At 39.4% G+C, this 23,368-nt stretch overlaps 1 protein-coding gene across 8 annotated transcripts in view; it reads right to left on the bottom strand.

Moving 5' to 3' along the window:
- Positions 1 to 23,368, bottom strand: part of RBMS3 (RNA binding motif single stranded interacting protein 3) — a 724,940-nt gene that overhangs the window by 47,734 nt on the left and 653,838 nt on the right. For all 8 annotated transcript variants that reach the window (XM_075052929.1, XM_075052943.1, XM_075052937.1 and 5 more), the window contains one exon: positions 22,536 to 22,586. In XM_075052929.1, the coding sequence (XP_074909030.1) occupies positions 22,536 to 22,586 (51 nt within the window). The remainder of the gene's footprint in view (positions 1 to 22,535; positions 22,587 to 23,368) is intronic.

Below are 23,368 nucleotides of genomic sequence, written 5' to 3'. Positions count from 1 at the left end.
GTAATACCCACATCATTTTCTCAGGAATCCTTCTTATCCTACCTATTAGGAAAGACAGATAGCAGAAGATGCTAGAAATGAAACCCTGAGTGGGTAAGGATGTTTTTCTAAAGATATGCTACCGTTCAGTAACAGATTTTAGACTTGAAGTTGATAGATGGGGGGAAATTCTGTACTAAGCCATGGTTCATGTTATGTATCAATTCAGTTCTAGATCACAGTGGTTCATTCTGATCTTGAAATCTAGAAATGTCTCCTTATTAGAGGGGACAAATACAGAAATCTGTCTCTGTCATGTTCTGTTAGATTTTTAATCTTTTATGTTAAACAAACTCCTTTCTCACACAGTAATGGAAAGAAAACTATTCCAGCCCTGCCTTTCCTCTCATTTAAAAGCACAAGTTTTCACAGCCTAAATGCCCTGCCCCAGATCCCAAATTGCACTTCATTTTCTGGACTCATAACACCTCAAGGGAGGCTATGGGTGAAATCCACTCCGTTCTGTACTGGGATTTGTCCTTTGACTGGTTAAAGCTGGCTACCCGGCAGTGCCAGCTTGGTGACAGACCTCAAAACCGAGACTGAGGCACATACTTTCAGTAGTGCCTTCTTACCTTATATTCCATCATTAAAAGTAATGTAAGCCTATGCCTCATTCAAGCCTTTACAAATTTTAACTATGGTTTTTCTGACTCTAATCAAACCAATTGCTGCTTGGACTCGACTCTGTACAAGCCAACTGCCACCAACACACGGATTTTGCTGCACCTGGACAACTCCACCATCCTTGGATGATGTCCTCAGTGTCACCTGTGCACTTTTCCATTGTTTTGAACAACTAATAATATAGGCACAATCTGGAGAAACTGCAGCTGCAAAAATGTCCTTACCTAAAAATTCTGTCCCTGATGCACGAGACCACAAGAAGCCAGTAAAGCTTCTTTTAGCCATTGCTAAAAGCTTTCTAAAAGCCAATGGCAGCAAGCACACAGGACATGTACTTCAAAGGTAACCACGTTTAAATCAGTGAAGGTACAACTGATGTAAATGAAATCAAATTCAAGCCCTCAGTTTTGTGTCAATAGTCCAAAAATAGGAGTCTATAGAGGGTGAATGCATTTTGTAATTAAAGATGTGATATTTTAAGTTCTCATTTACTTTAAGGTACTTCCAGTAAAACCAGCCTATGTATTAAAATAAATACTTGACTATTATAAATCTCCCTTCTACTAAAGACCTCTAAATGCTTTACAAACTGTGTGATATATATAGAGGACTCAGGAGCTGGTCTGGTCTCTGGGATGGGTCTGGATCAACATCTGAACTTTCCCAGGTCCACAAGCGTTCAGACTGGGGGTATAGCCCAGGTCATCACCATTGTAGGCTGTAAGAGAACAGGTGGTTTTGATCACACACTCCAGTCCAAATTAATCAAGAAAAGGAAACATTTTACCTCTTGATTCATGCTGAGCAGATTTGAAGTAAATAATAGAAAATGGCTAGCTTAAGTCTGCTTTGCTCCACACTTTATTGTCTTTTAAAGGAAGGTGAAAATATTGAGGAAAAGCACTTTCAAACTGACCCTTCTGAGTAAAACTTCATTGTGCAAGTGGTCCAGCTAGTCTAAAAAGTAGATGTGAAAAGTTCAAAAAGGAGTAGATTTTGGCTATTATTAATCTAAAAGAAGAAAAATTAAATAACTGATCCGGCAAGGATTACTTACTTTCTAATATATCTGTACCGATTAAGAATGACTAAATTGATATATTTTCCCTTTTTTTGTCCAGATAAAGTCACTCTTGGGCTGAGATCTTCCTCCAGTTTCAGCCTGGAGCACATTTTTACAGCTGAGTTATTATCCTTAAAATATGAGTTCATACTGGAAATGCTGGCAGCCCTCTTAACTATTGTATAGCAGTGAGCACAGCTGTAACATGTTAAATATGTTGAAAGTACATGGGGGGAACAGAGTGGCTCAGAGGACTGGTAATAGAATAGAGAGCCTCAATGCTGGGTCACCAGGTTCGGTCATTGCTGGGACTGAAAGTCATTATCAAGCTACAGCTGTTCAGTTATGTCCAGGCATCAGCTACTCACAGAGAAACTCTCCATCGCAAAAATACATTACCACAACTGTTGATGTCCAACAGCCTTCGCAAGGATTGCAAAAGGTGGGGGGATGCATCCCCACGGCTGCATCCCCACAGGTTAGCTCCAAGGTGAAGAGCACTGATGGCACAGAGGGGAGAGGCTTGCACGGTCACTGCCCTGCACGCTGGCTGGTCTACAGAGGGTATTCATCACTGGCCTATTGCTACTGTGCCTTTTCAGGGCACTTTATTTTATCAGAAAGTTGTTAACCACCAAAGACTGATGCCAAAAGAGTCCATTTTCCACATTAGTCAATGGACAACATCCATCCCATCACACTACCTGTTGCAGAGGAATTCTGGTGATACTGGTTAAATGAAGGCAGAAAGCAGATGACAAAGTACTTTTTCAGCTCCCCAGTTACAGTAATGCCTCGAATGACCAAATACTTTATTATTACCTCTCTCTACATTGATAGGTAGCAACCTCTTGCTATTTGCATCAAATTATAATCCATTTCAACCTACCTCAAAACAGTAGTCAATTTTTGCATACACAGATAAATGCAGAGTTCTGTATTTCTCAGAATCAGGCTGCCTGCTCGAGTGCGGCCTTTTGTCATAAACCAAAGTAGCCAAAAATGTAGCCAAAACAACATGGGCAAATGAAGTCCAAGGTTGCTGCTTCGGTTTTCTAATGTGAAGGGATTTATTGGAGTAAATTAGGTAAGTCTCTCTGGTTCACATTTATCCATACATGCTGCAGTAATCTCTATAAAAAGCTTTGATTTATTATAGCTTTTTAGTGTACCGCCATTTTCTACCAGTCACTGTGTACAAGTCCATGTGAATGCACAGAAGTCAGATCCTGACATATGACGAAGACGTTCTTTACTCCTTTATGGCTTTGTGTCCTCCACACAGCCTGATTTGCAGAATTTTAGGTTGATGTCAAAGATGTTTCTCTGGGCTGCTTTCCTGAATATCTTTCAGCTATTTGAATATTGTGGAGGTGCTCAGTTTTCTCTGCAAAAAATCTTTATGTTTGTTTTATTTTCTCTGGCATCTAGAAGCCAAACTACCGTTGCTCAACACTAATTTCAGAGGTCCTAAGGACGAGCCAAGAAAGACCAGTTAAAGAATTGTCAAGGTCTTTTTCTAAATCCTACATTTACACTTGCCCAAAAGAAGTCACTTCTTCCGGCTACAAGGCAGCTGACTAGGAACTGCCTACTACCAAATACTGCTGTGAAAGTGTCTCAGACAACATAGAGCACCTTGCTTTGCAGCCAGAGAAGAATAAGCTGGTGGCCCACTACTGTGGTAAATGTGCAAGTGAGTCTTTGACCCAAACTGGATGATCAGCCTTGTGGGAAGCAGAGACTGGGCGGCTGAGTCTGCCATGAGTTCAGAGACACGTCTTTTACATGAGGATAAGAAGATCTCTGTACTTTGGAGGAATAAATCATAGTATAAGGTGGAGAAAAAAAAAGGCCAGCTGGACGGTATACACATATTGCTGAGATGAACAGTAAATTATTTGGAAAAAACACTTTGAGGGAGAATAAAACATCCTGTGAATTCAGGTCACACTTGGCACATAATTGTGACCAAAAGAATGAAAAAACTGGAGCTGTCAAAATGTGATGTTTCCACCATATTTCAAAATGACATGTCATTTCAGAATTTATCTAAATTTGGAGGAAAAAAAAGCTTAAAATTAGTTCAATAACCCAGAAATGAAAACAAAAAGATTATAGATATTTTGTCCTTGTTCTTCTTCTCACCCTCTCCCCACTCCCCAAGCTCTCTCCCGGAGTGAAGTCAAAACAACATTTTCACAACTTTTTTCCATGTCACTACCCTCTCCTTCTGCACATTTTCACTTCAAAACAAGTTTTAGAGTTATTATTTGATTCTGCCCACAAAGCCAAATTTTATTATTCACAGAGTACTATATATGTAATAGTCTTGTCAGTCCTAGCCAGAGGCAAAGGGTAGCCTCAGAGCAAAAGGAAACAAGAAACATCCAAAGGAAGATAAATAGGGACGAGATGATAGGCAAATAAGTAATACTCCCATCTTTTCTTGAGCGCTGTGTGGATAGAAAAAAGAGCGCTCTAATTAATTCCAGAGTGATGGGGACTTGAGGGCTGGACTCTGTGCACTGCATGCTTGTGAATCTTCATTCCATGTGAACCCCCTTCCTCCAAAAACCAAACAAACCCTTGTTTTGTCTTTGACATCAAAAGACACAACATAACTAACAGCAGATGTTCCGATAAACTCCAGTAGAGACCAGCCTCTTGGCAGCCATATTTCTGTTCTGCAGTGGCTTTTCCAGGCACACAAAAAATCCATCTGTGGGACTGAAAAGTACATGAAATGGTTTTCTGGTAGTTTTTCTTGTGGTAATTTCTGGTACTATTTCTACTATCGAGGAACTGCACTATCATGAAAGACCCTGTTTTGTGGTGTTTCTGCCCTGTGTTACTGCAAGTGATTATAAATGCAGGGAAGTAATGCAGAAATGCATAAGCTTGAAGCATAAAATCGGAACTGGCTGAGGACAAATTTTTAGCAGAAGCTGTTTGCACTTTCAATGGTTAAAACCTCCATAATTCAACAATCACAGTAACATACAGATCTTAGTTTAGTGAATTTGAAAAATCTGGCCTGAAATCCTGGCCCCACTGAAATTGATTAGAGTTTTGTCACCAACATGAATGCTACCAGGATTTCACATTGTTTTAATTCTCAGAGACAGAAGCCAAACTGTACATTACTATGCACTCTACATTGCTATGTAAATATCCAATAGATTTTTTTATACCAGATTGTCATTAATTAATAATCCCAAGCAGAGGCGATTTTGCTCTTGTTTTCAGATTCAGACTGTAATTCAGTGATTTTTTTCTTCCAACAACCCAATTTTAAATGCTGTGTTATTTTTATTTTCTGCAGTACTTGCCATACAGCCAGCCTATGGCTGCCTGCAGACTTGTTTAATCAGGAAACAAAATCTTATTTCATGGCAAGACAGTCAACTTGTCTAGAAGCTGAAGTAATTAATAAAGATAAGGACAACCAACCTGGGAACAGGAAGGAGGCAAGTCTAATAACAACTTCCAGTATGAAACCATCTAATAAATACTTGTTATGCGCACTGAGAACAATCCTTAGGCTGCAATGTTGCCATAAATTATTCATAAGAAAGTTTTGGACAGTAAACAAATTTATGAAGATAATGATCTCTTTGCATTTCATGAACAAAAGTGCGGGGAGGGGTCAATCCCCAGAATAAATTGCAATGTATAAATCCACCAGCTGTAGGCATAAAGTACTGATGCAGAGATTCGCTGCTGAAATTGTAAAATAATCCCTGTGCGGTTCCTCTTTCCAGAAAGACAGCTTTGAAGAGCAACTGCAGAGCCAAAAAATTTAGCATATACTCATTTGCTGTTCTTGACCAGAGCACTAATCACAAGTTAGGAATCAAAGCCTTTGGACTATAATGGGTGAATCAAATCAGAACTGTGAACAGCATTAGCCCTGGTCTGCTTAAAACTAACAGCAAGCAAGCGTGAAACCTTTGTCAATACAGACCACAAGGGGTTGTTGCAAGTTTGGGAAACATTGATGTACATTTTTTTTTTGATGTACCAGACTGCTTTTCCTCAATTGAGGATCCATACTGAGTGACTAGGTGGTTTAAAAAGCTGAATGAATTTCACAATGGCAAAGTTTACTTCCAGTACATTCATTTAATGGCTGAGGCAACTGATGAAAGGGAAATAAAAATCTGATGAGGAGAAAAAATATTAGACTAGAATGTAGACTCCCCCAGGACAATTTCTTGTGCTTTGTATCCTCTGTACTGACAGACAACATATTTGCTTCCTAGCTAATTACCAACAAGACTAAAATTTTACATCTTTGATGTGTATGAGATCAAAGAATATTAGGAAATAAAAGTAAGATTAACATAATTGTCTTGTACAGCTATAACAAACTATGACTACGTATACAATCAGACACCCTGCTCATCAGGAAAGGATAAACTAGAATCAACTGAACTACACAAGAATCTTGTTTAACTTTGCTTCCTCAGCAGCTTCTCACCTCTCCTGACGCCCACCACTGGATCACAGATGCAAAGCCAGGAAAGATGCCCTCTCCTAATGGCCCATCTGACACCCCAAGACCCACGGGAGCTCCTCTTTCAGTTGTTGAGCCTTTAAAAAAAGTGTAGCTGCCTTGTGCAGACACAGCAGGCTGGCAGCAGGGGAAGAACTAAAGGATCTCCAGCTCCAAAATCACATATCCCTACTACTTACTTGATCTAAAGGATTAACTTCTATTTATTTCTTTTACTACTATTGTCTACCTTACGTGCACACACAGAGTGGGCACCAACCCTCTTTGGGAGCATGCTTTGGTAGTGCAGCCTTTTCCTATTATGCATGTAGGATACGGTTCTCATCTATCAAATCTGTATGCTAGTTAGTATGCTCACTTTAGGAAAAAAAAAAACCCAACAAAAAAAACCCTGAGGAACCAGTGCTTTGGTATATACCTGCATCTAATTCATCCTTACCATGGCTAAAATACTGTGTTAGGAGTATTGCATTTTCTTTAAACTGTCTACAAGAGCAATACTGCCCTGTAATAACCGATAAACACCTGGCTTTGACTGATCTGTCTTCAGCCTTTATACACACAGCGTGTTTGTTTACTCCAGAAATATCTAGTATTCCTATTTCCTCATCAGCTCAACTGTGAGAAAAAAAATCAAAGGCAGCCAAAAGTAACTGCCTCGTAAAAGTAAAATGGGGTGGGAACGTTTGGATCGCTTCTGCTCATTAAGGTGATGTGAAAGGTCTACTTCTGGCTAGGAGCTGTGAGCTACTTCTCAGAGCAAAACGATTTTGAAAGTTTTATTTGTCATCAAGTGGCAGTGACAATGAAAAACTTCTATTGCACTTCAAGACAGCTGGCAATAAAGCAGTGCAGCAAACGACTGACAGAATAACAGTTACTGTACCAGTGTAGCTTCTAAGTTTTTACAGCCACTCAGCAGGAATTATACCATTGTATTAATAATAATACCATTGTATTGGTTTAGGGTATAAAAAACATTTGGCACAGAAGGGGTCTCTCCTTCCCCATTGCCGTATCAGGAACCAGAGTAACAAAATTTGGGAAAAGCAGGTCTTTTGCTAGATTGAATTTAGATATTTTTACTGTGTAGTTTTGCTTTAGTTCACACAAGGGCAAGCCTGAAAACATTTCGTTGCTGACAACTCCCTCATTTAGCACTCTTGCAAGCAGCTCCCAACAAATCGCAGTCTTCAAAGGCACATTGCTTTTGTTTGTTCTTATTGTAACAGATGTTTTGTATCATGTACTTCAACGAACTAATTCATCTGCAGAGGACCGCCTACTCTGGCTGGTGTACATCCAGCTGTGGAAATAGCTCAAGTGTCATCTGTGGCCACTTTCATTCCATTCTTCTGATCTCACAGGATCTCAGTGACCGCATCCAAACCCATAAAAAATAAACAGACCTGAGAACATCCTTTTAAAAAATTTCCAGTGGAGGAGTAATGCTACTCCAGGCAGGAAGCCTTTCTGGAAAGAATGTGACTGATGCTGAAGGAAGATTCACTCAGCTCTGGAAGTCTCCTCCAAAACATGCTGCTTTTATCATATGAACTACCCAGTCAATATTAAGAGGCACTGGAGCAATGTCATGTGTGATTTTGATGGAGCTGAGAGCTTCTGACTAACTCAGTGCCATATCAATTAGCCCGAGCACCAGGCAATCAATCACCACTTCTTCTCTAAATGTACTACGCTCCCATTAGAAGCTGCAAATACCGTGAGGCTAGTTAATCTCAACACAGTGAGCACTTTTATATACTGTGGGTCTACTGTAATATATTTCTGAAGTAGAAACAAAATCAATCTGAATTGCTCTGGAGTGGAAGCATATCCCATTAATAGCTGTGCACCAGGATTAAAATGTATTAGTGGATAAAAAATAGTCTGCGTCTGTAAGAAGTCAATTACTGCTTTCTTAAAAGTGACCAAATAAAACATCCAATACTAATAAAGAATAGACTTTCTGAAAATGCCTTTAAAATCAGCTGGGATCACTTCATCACAAGTCAAAACATGCCTGGGATGGTGCAACCATTCCCTGATTAGCTTCCTTAGAAGAAGGAGCAACAAGTTGCCTTTTGAATTTGTTGAGAAGTCGACCGCAGTTTCCCACAGGAAATAAGTAGTTCCTGATAAGATGCTGATCATACACTTCAATATCAGATCCACTGGGTTTGCTAATTACTTTCAAACCACTTAGTCAAGTCACCCATTAAGAGGAAATGATTCAATTGCAGATCCACTGAACTGAGAAACTAGGTGACCAAAACTCCTTGTGGAGCTTGAATTATCCACCTGTGTAAGAGGGCTCACAATATGTCAAACCAAGTAGTTAATTTCAGTTTTGAGAAGCAACTATGGCTGCATTTAATTAGACAGCTTGGCAGGATTTTTAATATTGTACAACACCAATTATTGGAATATTTCAGAAACATTTCAGAAGCCTTTGAAAACCTTCAGGAAAATTAGAACCTTATAACCATCATCAGAACTGATTCATCACTTTTAGGAAGTTGCATTCTAAGTCCCTTAACTCTGCAGAGAAAATTTTAAAAGTTGCTGGCAACTGTCCTATATCTTAGAGATGATGATACATCTTTTCACTTCTGATCGAGCATATTTGCTATAAACTTGCTATTTGGGTATACCTATTGGTCAGCTGCTTCAAGGTCTAAGCAGATCACTGGAGAAGGCCTGAACAGCTTACTTGCAGCTCACGACATTTGCTGTAGCTCCTAAGTCAGAGGTCAGCAAAATGGATTCACTCACAGTGAAGCTAAACAATTTCACATTAGGATGCACTGACTTCATGGTAACTAATTAACCGATGATATCTAGGGTAAAAATGGGTGCCTGACAGAAGGCTCTTTGGGGATTTTAAGTCTTTGTCTGCCACACATTCTAACCTTCTGCTGATTCTGCTGTTGCTTGGCTTGGGCTTCCACTTTGGAACATGTCATAATGATAGATAGAGTTCTCTGAAATAGAGAAAATACTTCTCAGAGGGAAACCACCACATTTGAGCAAAACTATTGTCCTTTAGCACATATAACATACAAAAGCAATGCCTGTGACATGCCTATGACTTATATTGGATATTGGGATTATTAACTTCAAAGAGTTCTGTCACTTGTATTTATCCACAAGAATTTTACCAGCACAAGAGAGTTAAGATAGCCTTTTCTTCTGTGGGAAGCAGAATAAATATGGCATAATACCCGGTTACATATTGTCCCAGCTCGGCCAAGAAGATGAAAGGAAAGAGCAAGACTCAGTCTCATACTTCACTTGACACAACAGCACTCACAGCATGCTCCTATTTACTCCTTTACTTGTCTGTTGAACAAATGATGAAAAGAGGCTCAGAGAGGATTCAAATACATTGCATATTGGGGAGGCAAGCAGATATCACCACAAACAGATCATGGCTAGTCACCATAGCCCACACTTTCCAAGTCATGACCTGTATCACTGATTTTTATCGGGAATACAGATTTGAATGGCATGTAAAACTCCAGGAAGAATGGCAAATGAACACAGCTGAACATCCAGTCCCCATGCAAGGAAGTTCTCTTAGATTATGGTACTTGAAACTCCTCAAGCTCTAGTCCAAAATCTTTACAATGACCTCACCCAGCTTATAGCACAAACACCTCCAACGCTTTTTTTCTGAATGGATGGCAGTGACATACATTGATCTCTTTGTATTATCCCTGTGGAAACATCTGTGTTTACTATCCACTGAAGTACAAAGCCCAGAATCTCGAAGATGTGCATATCATCTGTGCAGTCCCAGCAAAAGATTTCTCAGTGTTATAGCCAAACCTGAACTTTGTCACCCAAGGATAAATGGGATAGAAGGCTTTGCCACCTTGGAAAGTGGAGGCAAAACAAGGGAAAGGGCAAAACTAGTATGGAGTTTCTGGGAGCTACTCCAGGAAAGTCACACCTGCCTTTACTATGAATATTGGCATGAATTGAAGGTAGGTTTGCTGTTGTGAGTCCAAATATAGGCACTAAGCCCCAACTCTCTCTTGGCAGCAGCAACAGTACCAAGACTACCTTTCAAAGACCATTTTCCCCCCATCACCCTGCCCTAAGCAACTGCCTAAAATTGGCTCTATAGTCACCTCCTGTTAAAACCAACATGCCCAAGGTGTTAAACATCTGTGAAGACTTAGGCTGGAATGTTATAAAATTGGCTATCAAGTAGAGGTTGAAGACATGAACTGGGTGTTACTGTCTGTAGAAGGCAGCACGAAACCAGGGAAATTGCACAGGTATTTCCCTTCAAATTCTTGTTATTCCTGTGCTGCTCCTGGGGGAAGATGTGGCCCGTCACAGCTTAGGCTGTCATGATGAGTGGCTTTGCTTGCTGAACTTGGAGCAGGAGTTAGCGAGGGAGCTAATACAGCTTTGCTACTTCCACAGACACGAATCAAGGAGAAAGGGTGCTGCATCTGCCTGTCTATCAGAAACACTCAAACTGCTCCTGACAAATGTCCACCCCCTCGTCTCCCTGAAGTAAGACCTGTGACAAGCACCAGGAAATGCTCATGTCATCAAACACTTCATCCACATTTAAAAAAAGTACACCTAGAGCAATCCTCTCCTTTCCACAGAAATGACATGGCCTGACAGCAGGAAGAAATCTCAGTGGTGGAGTGCGTACAATCACACTTTTCCCAAAACACTGCTGGTGCTTCTGGCCCACTGGAACCCGTGGTTAGCCAGGAGCAGTTGTGGCAGTGTGGATGGACCAGCTTTACAAGGGCAGGTCTCTCCCCCTACCTGCCAATGGAAAATATGCCTCGAGCCTCAACCCCATCAGATGTGGGACATCTGTGAATGTGACGCCCACCGTCTTGGCTAGAGGCAGGCGATAGACTAGTAATTTCCAAAGCTGCAAGCAGGAGTTTTTTTTATTGATCGTGCTAAAGAGGAAGGCTATCAAGCTGGGAGCTGACACAGACTCACATCCTGTGTGGATTGGGCAAAGAAGGGTTGCATAATGATTTGCAGATTGTCGTACTGGAAAAGTACAAAGACTGTTTGAAAGCAGGCTGTTTGCTGTGTGAATCATATCCAACCCCCTTGTCCCACCATGGAGATCAGTAGCAGGGTGTCAACCCTGTGACCCTCAGCTTGGAGCTGAAGAAATCATCCAAGTTATCCTGGACCGAGCCCTGGATAAGGACTCTGCACATGTTTTTTCTCTCTGAGTTATACAACTTTTTAGGAGGCAGAAGTAGACACCTGATGAGGAACCCAAATATCTTCCTGCTGTGGGATGTGTGTGTGGTTTGCAGTGTGTAGAGAAAAGGTAACTTCCACTTGATTGCTTGCTCTGAAAAGCACAGTGGTGAAGGGCTACACCTGGGATTTGGGATGGATGTTAGAGAGAGGGGCTCTCCTGGGCAACAAGGCCTGCAGCGATGTTACAAAACCTCCCAAAAAACTTATTTAAAAGGCATGGAGTAGGAAAGCTGTTCATCCTTTAACTAGGTACGCTCAAGGCTGTAGTCAGGAAAAAAGAAATAACAAATTGCATTTAAATCACAGTTAGAAGTGAAATTTCAAGCCCTAATTTTCACCTTCTTTTTAACAATAGGCCATTTGGTAAGAAAACCTACCCTGCTGGAATTGCATCTCTCTTTGGCAGGTAGTCTAAAAAATAACCATTCAGTGGTTTCACTAAATAACAAGTCGGCACTCCTTCAAAATTCTTCAGACTCTGTTGTCTGTCACTGTGTTACACAACTCATTCTTCATCAATCCACTATGAAACAGTCAAAGAATGTTCAGTGTTTATACTATTATATTTCACTATTTGTTTTTGCAATCATGCAAGAAAGAGGTTGAAACCATGCTCTCAACAGTCTTGCAGATACCACTGATTCATAACAAGAAGCTTTTTGGCACACACTGTTGAATGCATGGACTTAGAATAGATTTATTCCTAATGTACACCAGTTTGAGAGGAAAACAAGGCCACAAGGTTACAACCTGAAAACTGTAATTAAGCAACCACTCCACCTCAGCGGGACTGAAATCAATTTAGGAAAGATACACATGATTTGATCTAGATTTGCCTCTGTACTGCAAAGCTTAGGTCAATATTATATTCTTTATAAAGACATTAGAACTGAAAAGAAAGCATTTTATCTAATAGAGTAAAAAGTGAATGGCAAATACTGTTAGACCTGACTACATTCAATAATAAGCTATTACTTATGATATCTTGGACGTTTCTAACTTCCTGGATGTCAAATTACAGTGTACATTTATACATTGATATAAAAAAACCCTGTTAGCACCATCTCTGCAAAAATAATTTAAAAATAATTATGTTATTAAAATGCTTCACCAGTAACAGCCGAGGAGGTGTTAATTAGTCAGCCACTTACTCAGACACCTCAATAAGTATATCAGGAATGAACACAGAAGGAAAAAAAAAAGACAAAAAAAGCTACATCTAGAGGCCAGAAATAAGATTCACTGAAAGCCCATCTGAGACTGCAAATGATATTCAAACACCTAACAAAAGGTTTCTCACACAGATAAATGAAAAACAAGGACAGAACCCAGAGCTGGGCTCCCCATGCAGTGAGGATGGGGTACACATTAAAGGTACTTCAGAAGTAGCCCCAACAGGATAAGGCCACTGCCTCAATTTCCCCCATGAGCCATCAGACAGCAGAGGCAGCTTTCTGAGAATGAGAGTTTGGGCAGAGGAATGAATACAGTCAAAGGAGATGAAAAACCCAGAGAAGTCACTGAACTTGAGGTGTGGGTGAAAGTGAAATGAGGAACCAAGACTGGATCATCTCTACTGCAGAGCAATGGAAGAGCTGGCACACATAAGCACAGGTCCAGTGACCAGGACTAAAGGATATTAATGAAGATGGAACATAGATAAACCAAAGACAGAGCTAGCTAACCTCATTTTTTAAAATAAATGACCTATTTTCTAGACAAAGGACATGCAGTAGATCTAAGCTCTCTGAAGGTCAATAAAGTATTTCAGGCAGTGCTACGCTAGAAATTACTAAACTTTGGGGCTGATAAAGAATTAACTAAAGAGGAAATGACAACAGGTTGTGCTAAAAGACAAGCTATACTGCTTCAGGAGGAGGGTCACTAAAATCTCCATCAGGATTGCTCTCATCCGATATTTTTAATAATGCCTTTGAATAACAAGATTAGGGGAAATTATGAAGTTGTAAGGCACATTTAGTAAAGCGGCAGACTGAACTACTATACAGGAAGGACTGGATTAAATAGAGCAAGGCTCAAACTCATGAAGACAACTAGGCTAATATGTTGTTTCCTTTAAAATGTAGGAGCATTTGCTGGAAACCTGGAAGAAGGAGAAAACCTAGATATATCAGTGAATTACAGGATGACTGCATTACCAAGGTCATGTGCACAAGGGAAAAAATATGTTATTTTACAATACAGCAAATTACTCCCAGTGAAGAGAAGGAAGTATTAATGCTATTGTACAAAGGGTTGCATCGGCTGTCCCAGAAAAATGAATTCAAAGTGGAACAGAACCAAAGAAGGGTCACTGTTGCAGCCAGAGGTACAAAATCCCTAAGTTACTGCAAATGCATAGTGATGTTGACATAGTTAGCCTAGAAAATGAAGATGCAGGAAAGATTTTTGTCTATAAATTAATGTGGTGAACAACCAGAAGGGAGAAGAGTTACTGAAGGTAGGGGAGAATGTTTGGCTGAGAACGGATGGATGTAAAATGAATAGGAGTACCTTTAGGTTGAAAATTAAAAATGCAGGGCTAAGCCTCAGAGCAAAGGTGTTTTGAAACAAGCCTCCCGATAGGATTATCAAGACACAAAAAATCAAACTATTTAATCAGGTTTTAGAAGGGATTATATATAGCATGGTTCCTGGATACAGCAGGAATCCTGAGTCTTATAAACTGGTCACTAAGTCCTTAGAGTATATTATTATAATTTTTACACAACTCCTGCACTAGATAAATCATGATGTAATCATAAGTAATATATAGATTAGCTAGTTTCTCCTACTTATGTAAATTGGTCCTTGAATACACTTGCATAACATAATGGTAATTTATGGAAGTGCTTTTGTTCTAAGGATTAGCAAAGTGCCAGAGTCTCCTTCATCTCCTTCATCAACTTATTGCTGCAGGCATGATTCTCTTCTTTTTCTCACTGTTTCACACCTATGCAATTCAATTTTCTTAAGCAAAGTTAACACTTGATTTATACTGGTAAAAATCAGTTCCAATATTTCACTTTGCAGCTAGGACAGGCTTATTTTAATATTTAACAGGAAAACCCTAAACATTAATAGCATCATTGTGAGGCTGTGTTTAGAGGCATCAGTCAAGATAGGCCCTTGTTCCACCAGACTTTTCACAAACATCTAGTAAAAGCCATCTAGTGGTATGACAGTTTCATAATTTAAATAGATGGGATTAAAAAGAAGACAAATGAGAAACTGAGGCAGGAGAAGAAAGAACTTTTCTCCAAGGTCACACAACAGATCTGCGGCAGAAGAAAATGTATCTGTCACTAAGTGCTCCTAAGCCTATGTGCATCCTTTGAAACCAGTGTGCAGAAAAGGCAGGCTCAGGTCAAAAAGGAGCTCCAGCAAGGATGAATATAGCTATGAATTATGTTTATAGCTGAACAAGTATGCATGATTTCCATTTGGAATTCGCTCCCCATAACAGCTGAATCCTCTGGGACAAAGCCCCATATGAATACCATATTTAAAAAAATAATAATACAATAATTAACTTTGCAGTTTATACCTTGATTCTTACATAACTCACTTCCTACTCAGCTGTATATAAAAGGACATCTTGTCAATAGCCTGAAACTTGACTTGATGCTTCAATAGCAGAAATTAACATTTACAACTTTGACAGGTTGTGCCAGTCTTTATAATTCTTATTTTGGAGTCATCATAGTTACAGTGCTGCCCGTGCAATTCTCCAGTTGTGTAACACAGCTGTTCCTTGGCAACATTCTTCTGGGTTCACAGGGAACCTCTGCCCTTCTCCAAAGCTGCCCAGTGCCTCATCTCTAATGGAAATGCTGATTTTCTGCAGTGCAGGGATGTTCTTTGGGAAGCCAAAAGGAGATCCATGTCCCTTTCTGCTGGAGAACTGTCTTGCAGCAACATCCTCTATCCTTAACTGCACTATGGAAATGAGAACCACATCTCCATCATGGGAAAGGGACCCAACACTGTGTGCAGCAGGCACCCACAGTAGATCATACCCAACCTTGTCACCAACTAGCGTGAAATCTCTCTGCTCCCAGAGCACAGAGCTTATTCAAAGCGTTTTGCTGCCTGTGGCAGATGAAATTTGTTGCCTTTCCTTTCCACCCTCACAGAACTTGCACGTTCGGCAATTGCACTATACAACCATCTGTGTTGCGAGCAGGCTTGTGTCCCACTTACTACATGCATATCGTCTGACTTACTTAAGCCAGCACAGCAGAGCTCTCACAGCAGAGCTGTGGATAATATTGGCATCAACTGCAAGACAATGGACATTACCAGGCAAAAAATAAGAGATGGTCCATGATGGAGGATAAATTCGAGAGGGCTGTAATATACATGTATCACATGCCTCTGTAGTTCACAGCACAAATATGCATGCGTAACCATAATGCAATACACGTGGTAAAATATTTGATGGTGAGCTAAACTGAGAAATCATCTGACAAATTTATATCACATGCTTACCTAATTCACCACTCTGCTGAGCCCATTACTTTCTGCACACTCATTAATCTAACTGTTGGCCTATAATTAATACCATGTGCTTACGCAGTACATCGCTCTCTCCTGATCCTATCACATTCTGCCTACTTATTAATCTACCACCTGGACAGTAACTAACTTGACCAGTACTGAACCAGTGAGGAATTTTTGCTAAAAACAGCAAACATGACATATGAACCTTAGAGTTCATGTTCAGGTTTTTGACTTGGTGTACATTTAAAACTTGATGTAAATGCAAATCTACATGCAACCAGAGACGTTACATATATTATATGAAATAAATAAAGTATTAGTGATTTTCAGTCTTAGTTGATGCACATGAAGTTGGAAAAGTTAAAACAGACTGCAGCCTTTGTACAAAATTAAGAGATTAATTTTTTTAAAAATGCACTACATTATTCCACAGAAGGTACTCTAATATCTATTGATTAATAACTATCTTTTAAAAAAATAGCCCCCTTTGACAAAATTTACTGCTTTTAAACAGCTGTTGTGTTAAGATTTTTCTTGACAATAAAGGTTGATGGTTAAGGTTGCATCTTTTCTGTTAAAAAGAAATCAATATTCCATAACCTCAACCAGAATTTCCTGGCTTCAAAATCTCTGGGGTACCTTTCAAATTTAGTGTCAGCTGCCTTTTCTTCCAAATATCTTTTCCATTTACGTTTATAGATTTGTATTAAATATATATATATGTTTTTTCCACTAATGTAAATGTCTTTAAAAAAATCTTAGACTGATGGTTTATCCATTTAGTATTCACACTATCTGTAGAATATTTGAAAGAAGAGAAAATTTTACTAGAACTCTTAAGCCTTTTTAGGTTAAAACAGCAAAGCACAAGTTCCTCAAATGCAAGGGCTTGTCTACTGGAAACGCTTGTGGTTCTCCCCTCCATGTTTTCTAAGTGAATCCATATGTGGTGTGTCTTGCTGCCATCACAAAAAATGTCCAGTTTCACTAGGGGGCTCTAGCAGAGTGTCAAAAAGGGTTGGAAATCTAATTTGGATACATCTTTTTCTTCCATTCATATTAATTCATATTAATTTCTACAACAGCAGAACAAATGACTGCAGCAATAGTTTGATATGATTCCAGAAGAGCCGTATAAGCAAACGTACAAACCCCTACACCTCAGTACGAGATGCAACTTGAGTGAATAATTTACACCTGTTTCCTTTAAGAGGCGTGAGTTGGTTGAGCTTGGGCACTGCTTTTCTGTCCTGGGTACTCTCCTCAACACAACAGCACCTGGCACTGAAGAGGGTCGGTAAGGGCATGCTCATCTGAGTCTGAAATTACCCATTTAGTAGCACTGAGACAACACCTATATACGGTGGGTGCTGGGTGAGAGGCAGGCAGAAATGACCTCATGCAAGCCTGCCTGTCCCAAAGGAACATTGCCAATTACTGTCTTGATTATCAGAGTTATAGAGTTGGCAGTCCTTGATTTTCTGCCTCGGGAAACACGAATTAAAATTGTTCAGCAGAACTTTGGCATTGGTATATGGTTAGTTATTTCAACCTCCAAACTCTTTAGCCTTAAGAGTTCAAGTAAGTTCATGTTCAAAGGATCTCTTAAAAATACACAGCTAAAAGTTAAAAGACTAGCTGGAGATTCCAATTTCTAGGGATTATTTCCTGTTTACTTTTCATACCAGCTAGCCGAACTCTCCCATTTCATCTTGGAGGCAGGACTCAACTGTCTGCAGAGGACATAATTTTGTTCCCTTACACTCAAACAGGCAAATGCAAGATGGACTCCCGCCTCTATTTGCTAAAAAGGTAGAGCAACACACAGGAGGTAGAGAAAGCTGTTTCGGGAAAGGGACGCTGAACGGAGCACAAGGAACTTCTTTGTTTGAGAGCGTAGGAATCCAAACACTGAAACTGCTGTGGTATTTTGGATATTATCCAAAACAACAGAGTCGCTAGTGAGAAAATGAAAACTGATATATTTCAGTTGGACAGTTTGTACTTTTTATGCTACATTCATGCACAACAATCAAAAGGCAAGAATCTGGAGCCCTCACTCAGCCTCGCTTCTCACCAAAGTAGGGGGTTTACACTGCTTATGAAATAAGAAACGTTTTTGTTGTTGCTTTTAAAGACAGACAGATTACATTCAGCCATGGGCCAGAGGAAGGAAGACAGGAAAAAATAACAAGGGTGTTTGTTAAGACATTGACCTTTCTAAAAGGGCTGTAAGGGCTTGAGAATCATCCTGAAGAGAAGTTGTACCCAGCGCACTTTATCATTATCAATAGTAGGTTTTTCCATATGCTGCTCTGCTTGTACCCTTCATGCTGCCACTGGCATATTCCTTCTGCAGCTATTATGCAGAAACTATTCCAGACTGACAAGAACATCTATCTGTGCATAGCCAGTGATTACCTATGGTCACACAGCCTTACTTGCAAATGAAAGAAGGTAAGTGTAAAACCAGTGTGCACATACAGTATTAGGGCAGAGCATTTCTGTCAGTTCACTAAAAAAAATTGCCTTTAGAGAGGAAGAGTACATGTATGATTTATAATAAAGAGTTGAATCAAAAAAGTTCTACACAAATGTCATTGTTAATAACAATGAAATTATCTATATGTGAATTGACTTTAAACAACATGTTTTTCAAAGTTTTCCCTGAACCATCAGACAGCCTTTGGGGACTACAGGAAAAACACACTAATATGGCAAATGTTATAAATCCCCAGAATAACTCTTATCCCATTTATGTTTTGACTCTGTCATCGCTATCCATCTATCCTTACCCTGAGGCAGTAATGAAATACAAGACTTGTTTCAAGTAGGGATGAGTGAGCACTGTACTTTGAAAGCTATAGTTAACTAAACGGAGCCCAGACTGCATCAGTGCATTAAATGTTATGCCAGTATAAATCCAAACCCACACTGCCGTAACTCTTCTGGAGCTTGTCTTCCATTACAGCTAGTGAGAGGAAACAGGGCACATGGCAAAGCAACAAAACTGGCAAATTTGAGGCGTTCTTACTCAGACACAGTGCAGTCAATATAGTCAAAAAGTGGTGAAGGCTCTGTTTACAAAGGGTACATTTTTCAAAAGTGTCCGAGTCACACATTAGCCTCAAGGTAAATTTCTCATCATGTTCACATGATTCAGGAATCCTGGTTTCCAAAACCCTAAATATTGTGTAACCACAAAGATGTGAGAGGTTTTTACATGTGACCCTACTATGCCAGCAGAAGAACATTTTTATTACTATTTATTCTGAAATAGCAATGCAACCTATTTGATATTAATTTTCAATGGCTCTTAGTACAAGGCTAGCAAAAATCGCTGATAACAAAAAATAAAAACCCTTTAAAAATTGTATTTGCAGTTGGTCATTGGCATCAACTTATGATATCAAGGTTAAAAGTTACAGGGACAATCATGAGTAAATTATGATATATCTGCAGAGTCCTTGACTACCCATCTGACTCTCCCCCATCAGGAAAAAAAAAATTCTGGCTGGTTTTTTTCTCATAGAATGTCATTTTGGTTGTTATCTGCTTTTAAGGAGATCACAAAATTAAGAAGATAAACAAGGTTGGGGAATGGAAAGCAATATATGCAAATATTTGCCAGTTAATATATATGTTACTGTTATTTGTTAGGGTCAGAGGTTTATCCAGTTGTAGTTAAAAAGTTACAGAAGGAATTGGAGATACAATATTTTTCTATAATTTTTTTTTTTAATCTGCCAAGTAAACAGATACAGAATGCATACATCAGGAATATGTGGCTGAAATCAATGTATAAAGGGAAATAAATGAGCAACATGTCTGGTGGGCCAACCTATGGCAGGGGATATCACTGAAGGAGGAGTATGGTACTTAAATGAGTGGGCAGGCAGGTGGCAATGGAGATGAGATGGGCAGGCAGAGAAGAGACAGGCAGAGAGAGGGTGGTAGTGCTGTGGGGCACAGCTCTTTCCTCCTGCCAGCAAGCTTGCCAGCCTGGGAGAAAACTGTCCGGTCTGTGCACAGCACCCTTAATGAAAAACCTCCTTTGTCTCCTCTACAGCATGGTCCTGCCTATTTTTCTGTCATGAGGGACACTACGCAGTGTTAAATTATACATAAATATGAAGTAGGACTTTGTTGGAAATGAAAAGCTAATCATCCAGTAACACGATTTAGTGGATGCTTATAATCAAAACAAAGAATTAACCACCAGCATTTGAGCAATTCAAACTGTGCTTTCTGTATGAGTTCATCTCTACTCACGAAGAATAATAGAGGCTTAACAAAATATTCTCCTTCCTGGGGCAAGGGGAACGTAATATTTATCTGCACTGGTTTCCAGTGGGACATCACGTGCCACAATCAATCATCTCATAAAATATTATGAAGTAAAGCAGTGGCAATTTAGATAATAAGGTGGCAAACTAAGTTACAAGAAGAAATAAAAAGCTAACCAAATTAGAAAGTTCCCAGTTTTATCAGCTCACAGGGTTACCAAAGCTCACGTCTTAAATTCTGCCAACTTTATTGTAATGTTTTCTTCATCTTTTTTTAAGCTATGGAGCTGTCTAGAATAGAGTCTATAGTTAGGCATGAAACTACAGCAAACTTACAATGGACACAGATTCTTTATTTTCTTTCAAAACAGGCCATTAATTCTGATGCCTCTTGAGTCCTCTGTGTAGTAATTCTCTGACAACTTTTCAGACATTTTTAATAAAGAATTCATCTCTGAATGAAACCTGGGGAATGGTAGTTCTGCCTTTTTCCTTTTAAACCTCTTCAGCACTAAATGCCTCATGTCCATTTGTTTAAGAACATAATCTTGGGAAACACATGGGAAAAATCTTTTAGTGAAGAGACTGGGATTGTTACAGACAACACATGGAGGTAACCCGCAATGGGAATGACACTGGAACTGAAATGTTACACCACTTATCCACTGTCCCTCTGCTTTTCCACCTACAAGCACACATTCTTTCATTGACACAACTCTCTGGCTCGCAATGAACACAAATTTAACTCAGCATATTGAGGGTGCCACTCATGGTAAAAGTTATTTTTCTCTTCACAGCCCTTTACCAAGGGGTAAATACATCCAACTACCACAGCAAAAGACCTCTTCTAGTACTGCAGAAAAATGCTTTGCTGAACATTGTCAAATAAAACTCACACACACATATACACAAAAACTGGGATTGGTAAAATGCTTAGGTTTTCCTTTTAGAAAGGGAATTGGCTTCCACAAGCCTGATAACTCATCATATACACACATCTTAGATTTCTTGTGGTCTGCAATTAAATCCAAATATTAGAATACAGGGCTGATTTTAACTCTTAGTTTGTTTGATACAGCTCATCTCCCTACAAGGAACACAGTGGTAGCTTTATTCCATTGAGATGGAAACTGTCACCAGGGTCTGGAGAGAGGTGCAGCACTGCAGCAGTAGGAACTGGTCTTCCAGAAGACAGTAAGTCCCACACTATGGTCATTGCCTGGTGAGAGAAAACTGAAGAACGTGTCTCCAAAGAGTTGAGGGATGAATTACCCGTGTGCTACTAAACAAGCATGTAGTGTAATTATATCCATGTTGTTGTATAGCTAACTCCCACCAGAGGTTACTCTGTTATGAAGTCAGAGTATTTGAACATAAATGTGCATAACAAACAATCCTGAACTATACACCTTAATTTTAATTTTACCCTCCCGATATAAATCAATGTATTGATGCTTATGTGGAGTATACATTTGAATTCTGATTAATGACACTGTTAAGTGGATCCATACCTGAGAAATTGATCAAAGGTAAAAAAATGAAACTAAAGCAATCTGTACACAGTGGGATTCAGCATGTTGTTTCCTTCTGGAATATCACTAATATTTAGGCAAAGTGCGTCAAAACTTTTCTTTGAGGTAAACATACTGCACTGCTTCTAATGAATGTTGGTAGAAGTGTAATGCAGCTTTAAGTAGTAGTTATAAGTTGATGAAAGATGACAGTTGACTCAAGGAAAAAAAAAAAAAAAGAGTTGAGTGGTCAAATCATAAAGCAGATTTAAATTTGGCAGAGGCTCTATAAGACAGCTGTGCTTTACCCTTTTCTAGTCCCTGAAATGCATTACTGAGGCATTGAGGATCCTTTAAAGTATATACAACTACAAAGGACTTTTTTGATGGATAAGCGTATAAGGGAGGGGGTAACGTGTTGATCCTAGCAATTCAAAGTATGCAGGAATGCAGTTATCTTCCAGTCCCTGAAGAAAAGCTTCAGAAGCAACACCTTAGAGCTTGTTATTCTCTTACAATCAATGCAATTAGATAACATATCACCCATCCTCTCCTTTTTCCTAAATCAAATGGTGCTCCTTAAAGAAGCAGAATCTTTAGGAGGGCTCTTGTCAAAGGGAGCAGCTGGCTGCTCTTGCATGACCTAGGACTTCAACGTGGCTGACAAGCACAGCGAGGCTACAGTGTAAGCACTTTTAGCTGGATATAAGCAAGTATCCACTTACTGTTGGTTGCATAACATATGGCGGATGAGGCATCCATGAAGTACTCTGGACCTGCATATCAAATACTTTCAATTAGCACAGAAAATTTTAAAACAGAACTCAAAGATTTCCTTGAAAATATTCTTTCTATTACAGCTATGGTGCTAATTTTGGCAAAAGACTTAAGTCATGTAACTCAACACAAAATTCACTTATGTTTCGTAAAGTTATTCATGAAGGAAAAAGCTTTCAAATTTAATTTGATAATGTTTTCTACCAAAGTCAGAAGTCTGAGCAATTGTACCACTTCTATGATCCACTCCATTTTATCTCATAAAGCAGTTTTCAATATTCCATGTTGTCCTATTTTTTCATTTGTATTGTTTGCTTTCATCCATCAATATAATCATGAACATGTCATCCAACCGACAGTGCAGGAGACATAAAATGTTCAAAGTTTATTTTCAAAAGTATCTGTATGAACTTTCAAAGGTATAACATTTTCAGAGATCCCAGAATGATTTATTCTGTTTTCAGCAAGAACTGCAGATCTAATTCAGAGTTTTTGAAGCTTATTCTAACTGAAAGCTTCCATGGCAATGCTGGCTTAAGATGTCCCTGCCCCCCAGGATCAGCTCTTACCTTGGGCATTATGGGGTCCATTCCCACCAGAACTCTATATGCCTCACCAAAGTCTTTGTTGTTCTGCCTTATGACTGACATGTAACAGATTCCATGGATACACCAATTTTACTAACAATTAAATGCATTACAGAGTGCTTGCACATTTGTTGTGGCATCGCTGAGCCATAACTCCTTCTTGTGCTAAGTGTGAATGGCCCATATGCTATCAT

Source organism: Buteo buteo, chromosome 2 (genome assembly GCF_964188355.1).
Source record: "Buteo buteo chromosome 2, bButBut1.hap1.1, whole genome shotgun sequence".
NCBI lineage: Eukaryota > Metazoa > Chordata > Aves > Accipitriformes > Accipitridae > Buteo > Buteo buteo.
The sequence above is the reverse complement of the archived record's forward strand: the minus strand, read 5'-3'. Positions and strand labels throughout refer to the sequence as shown.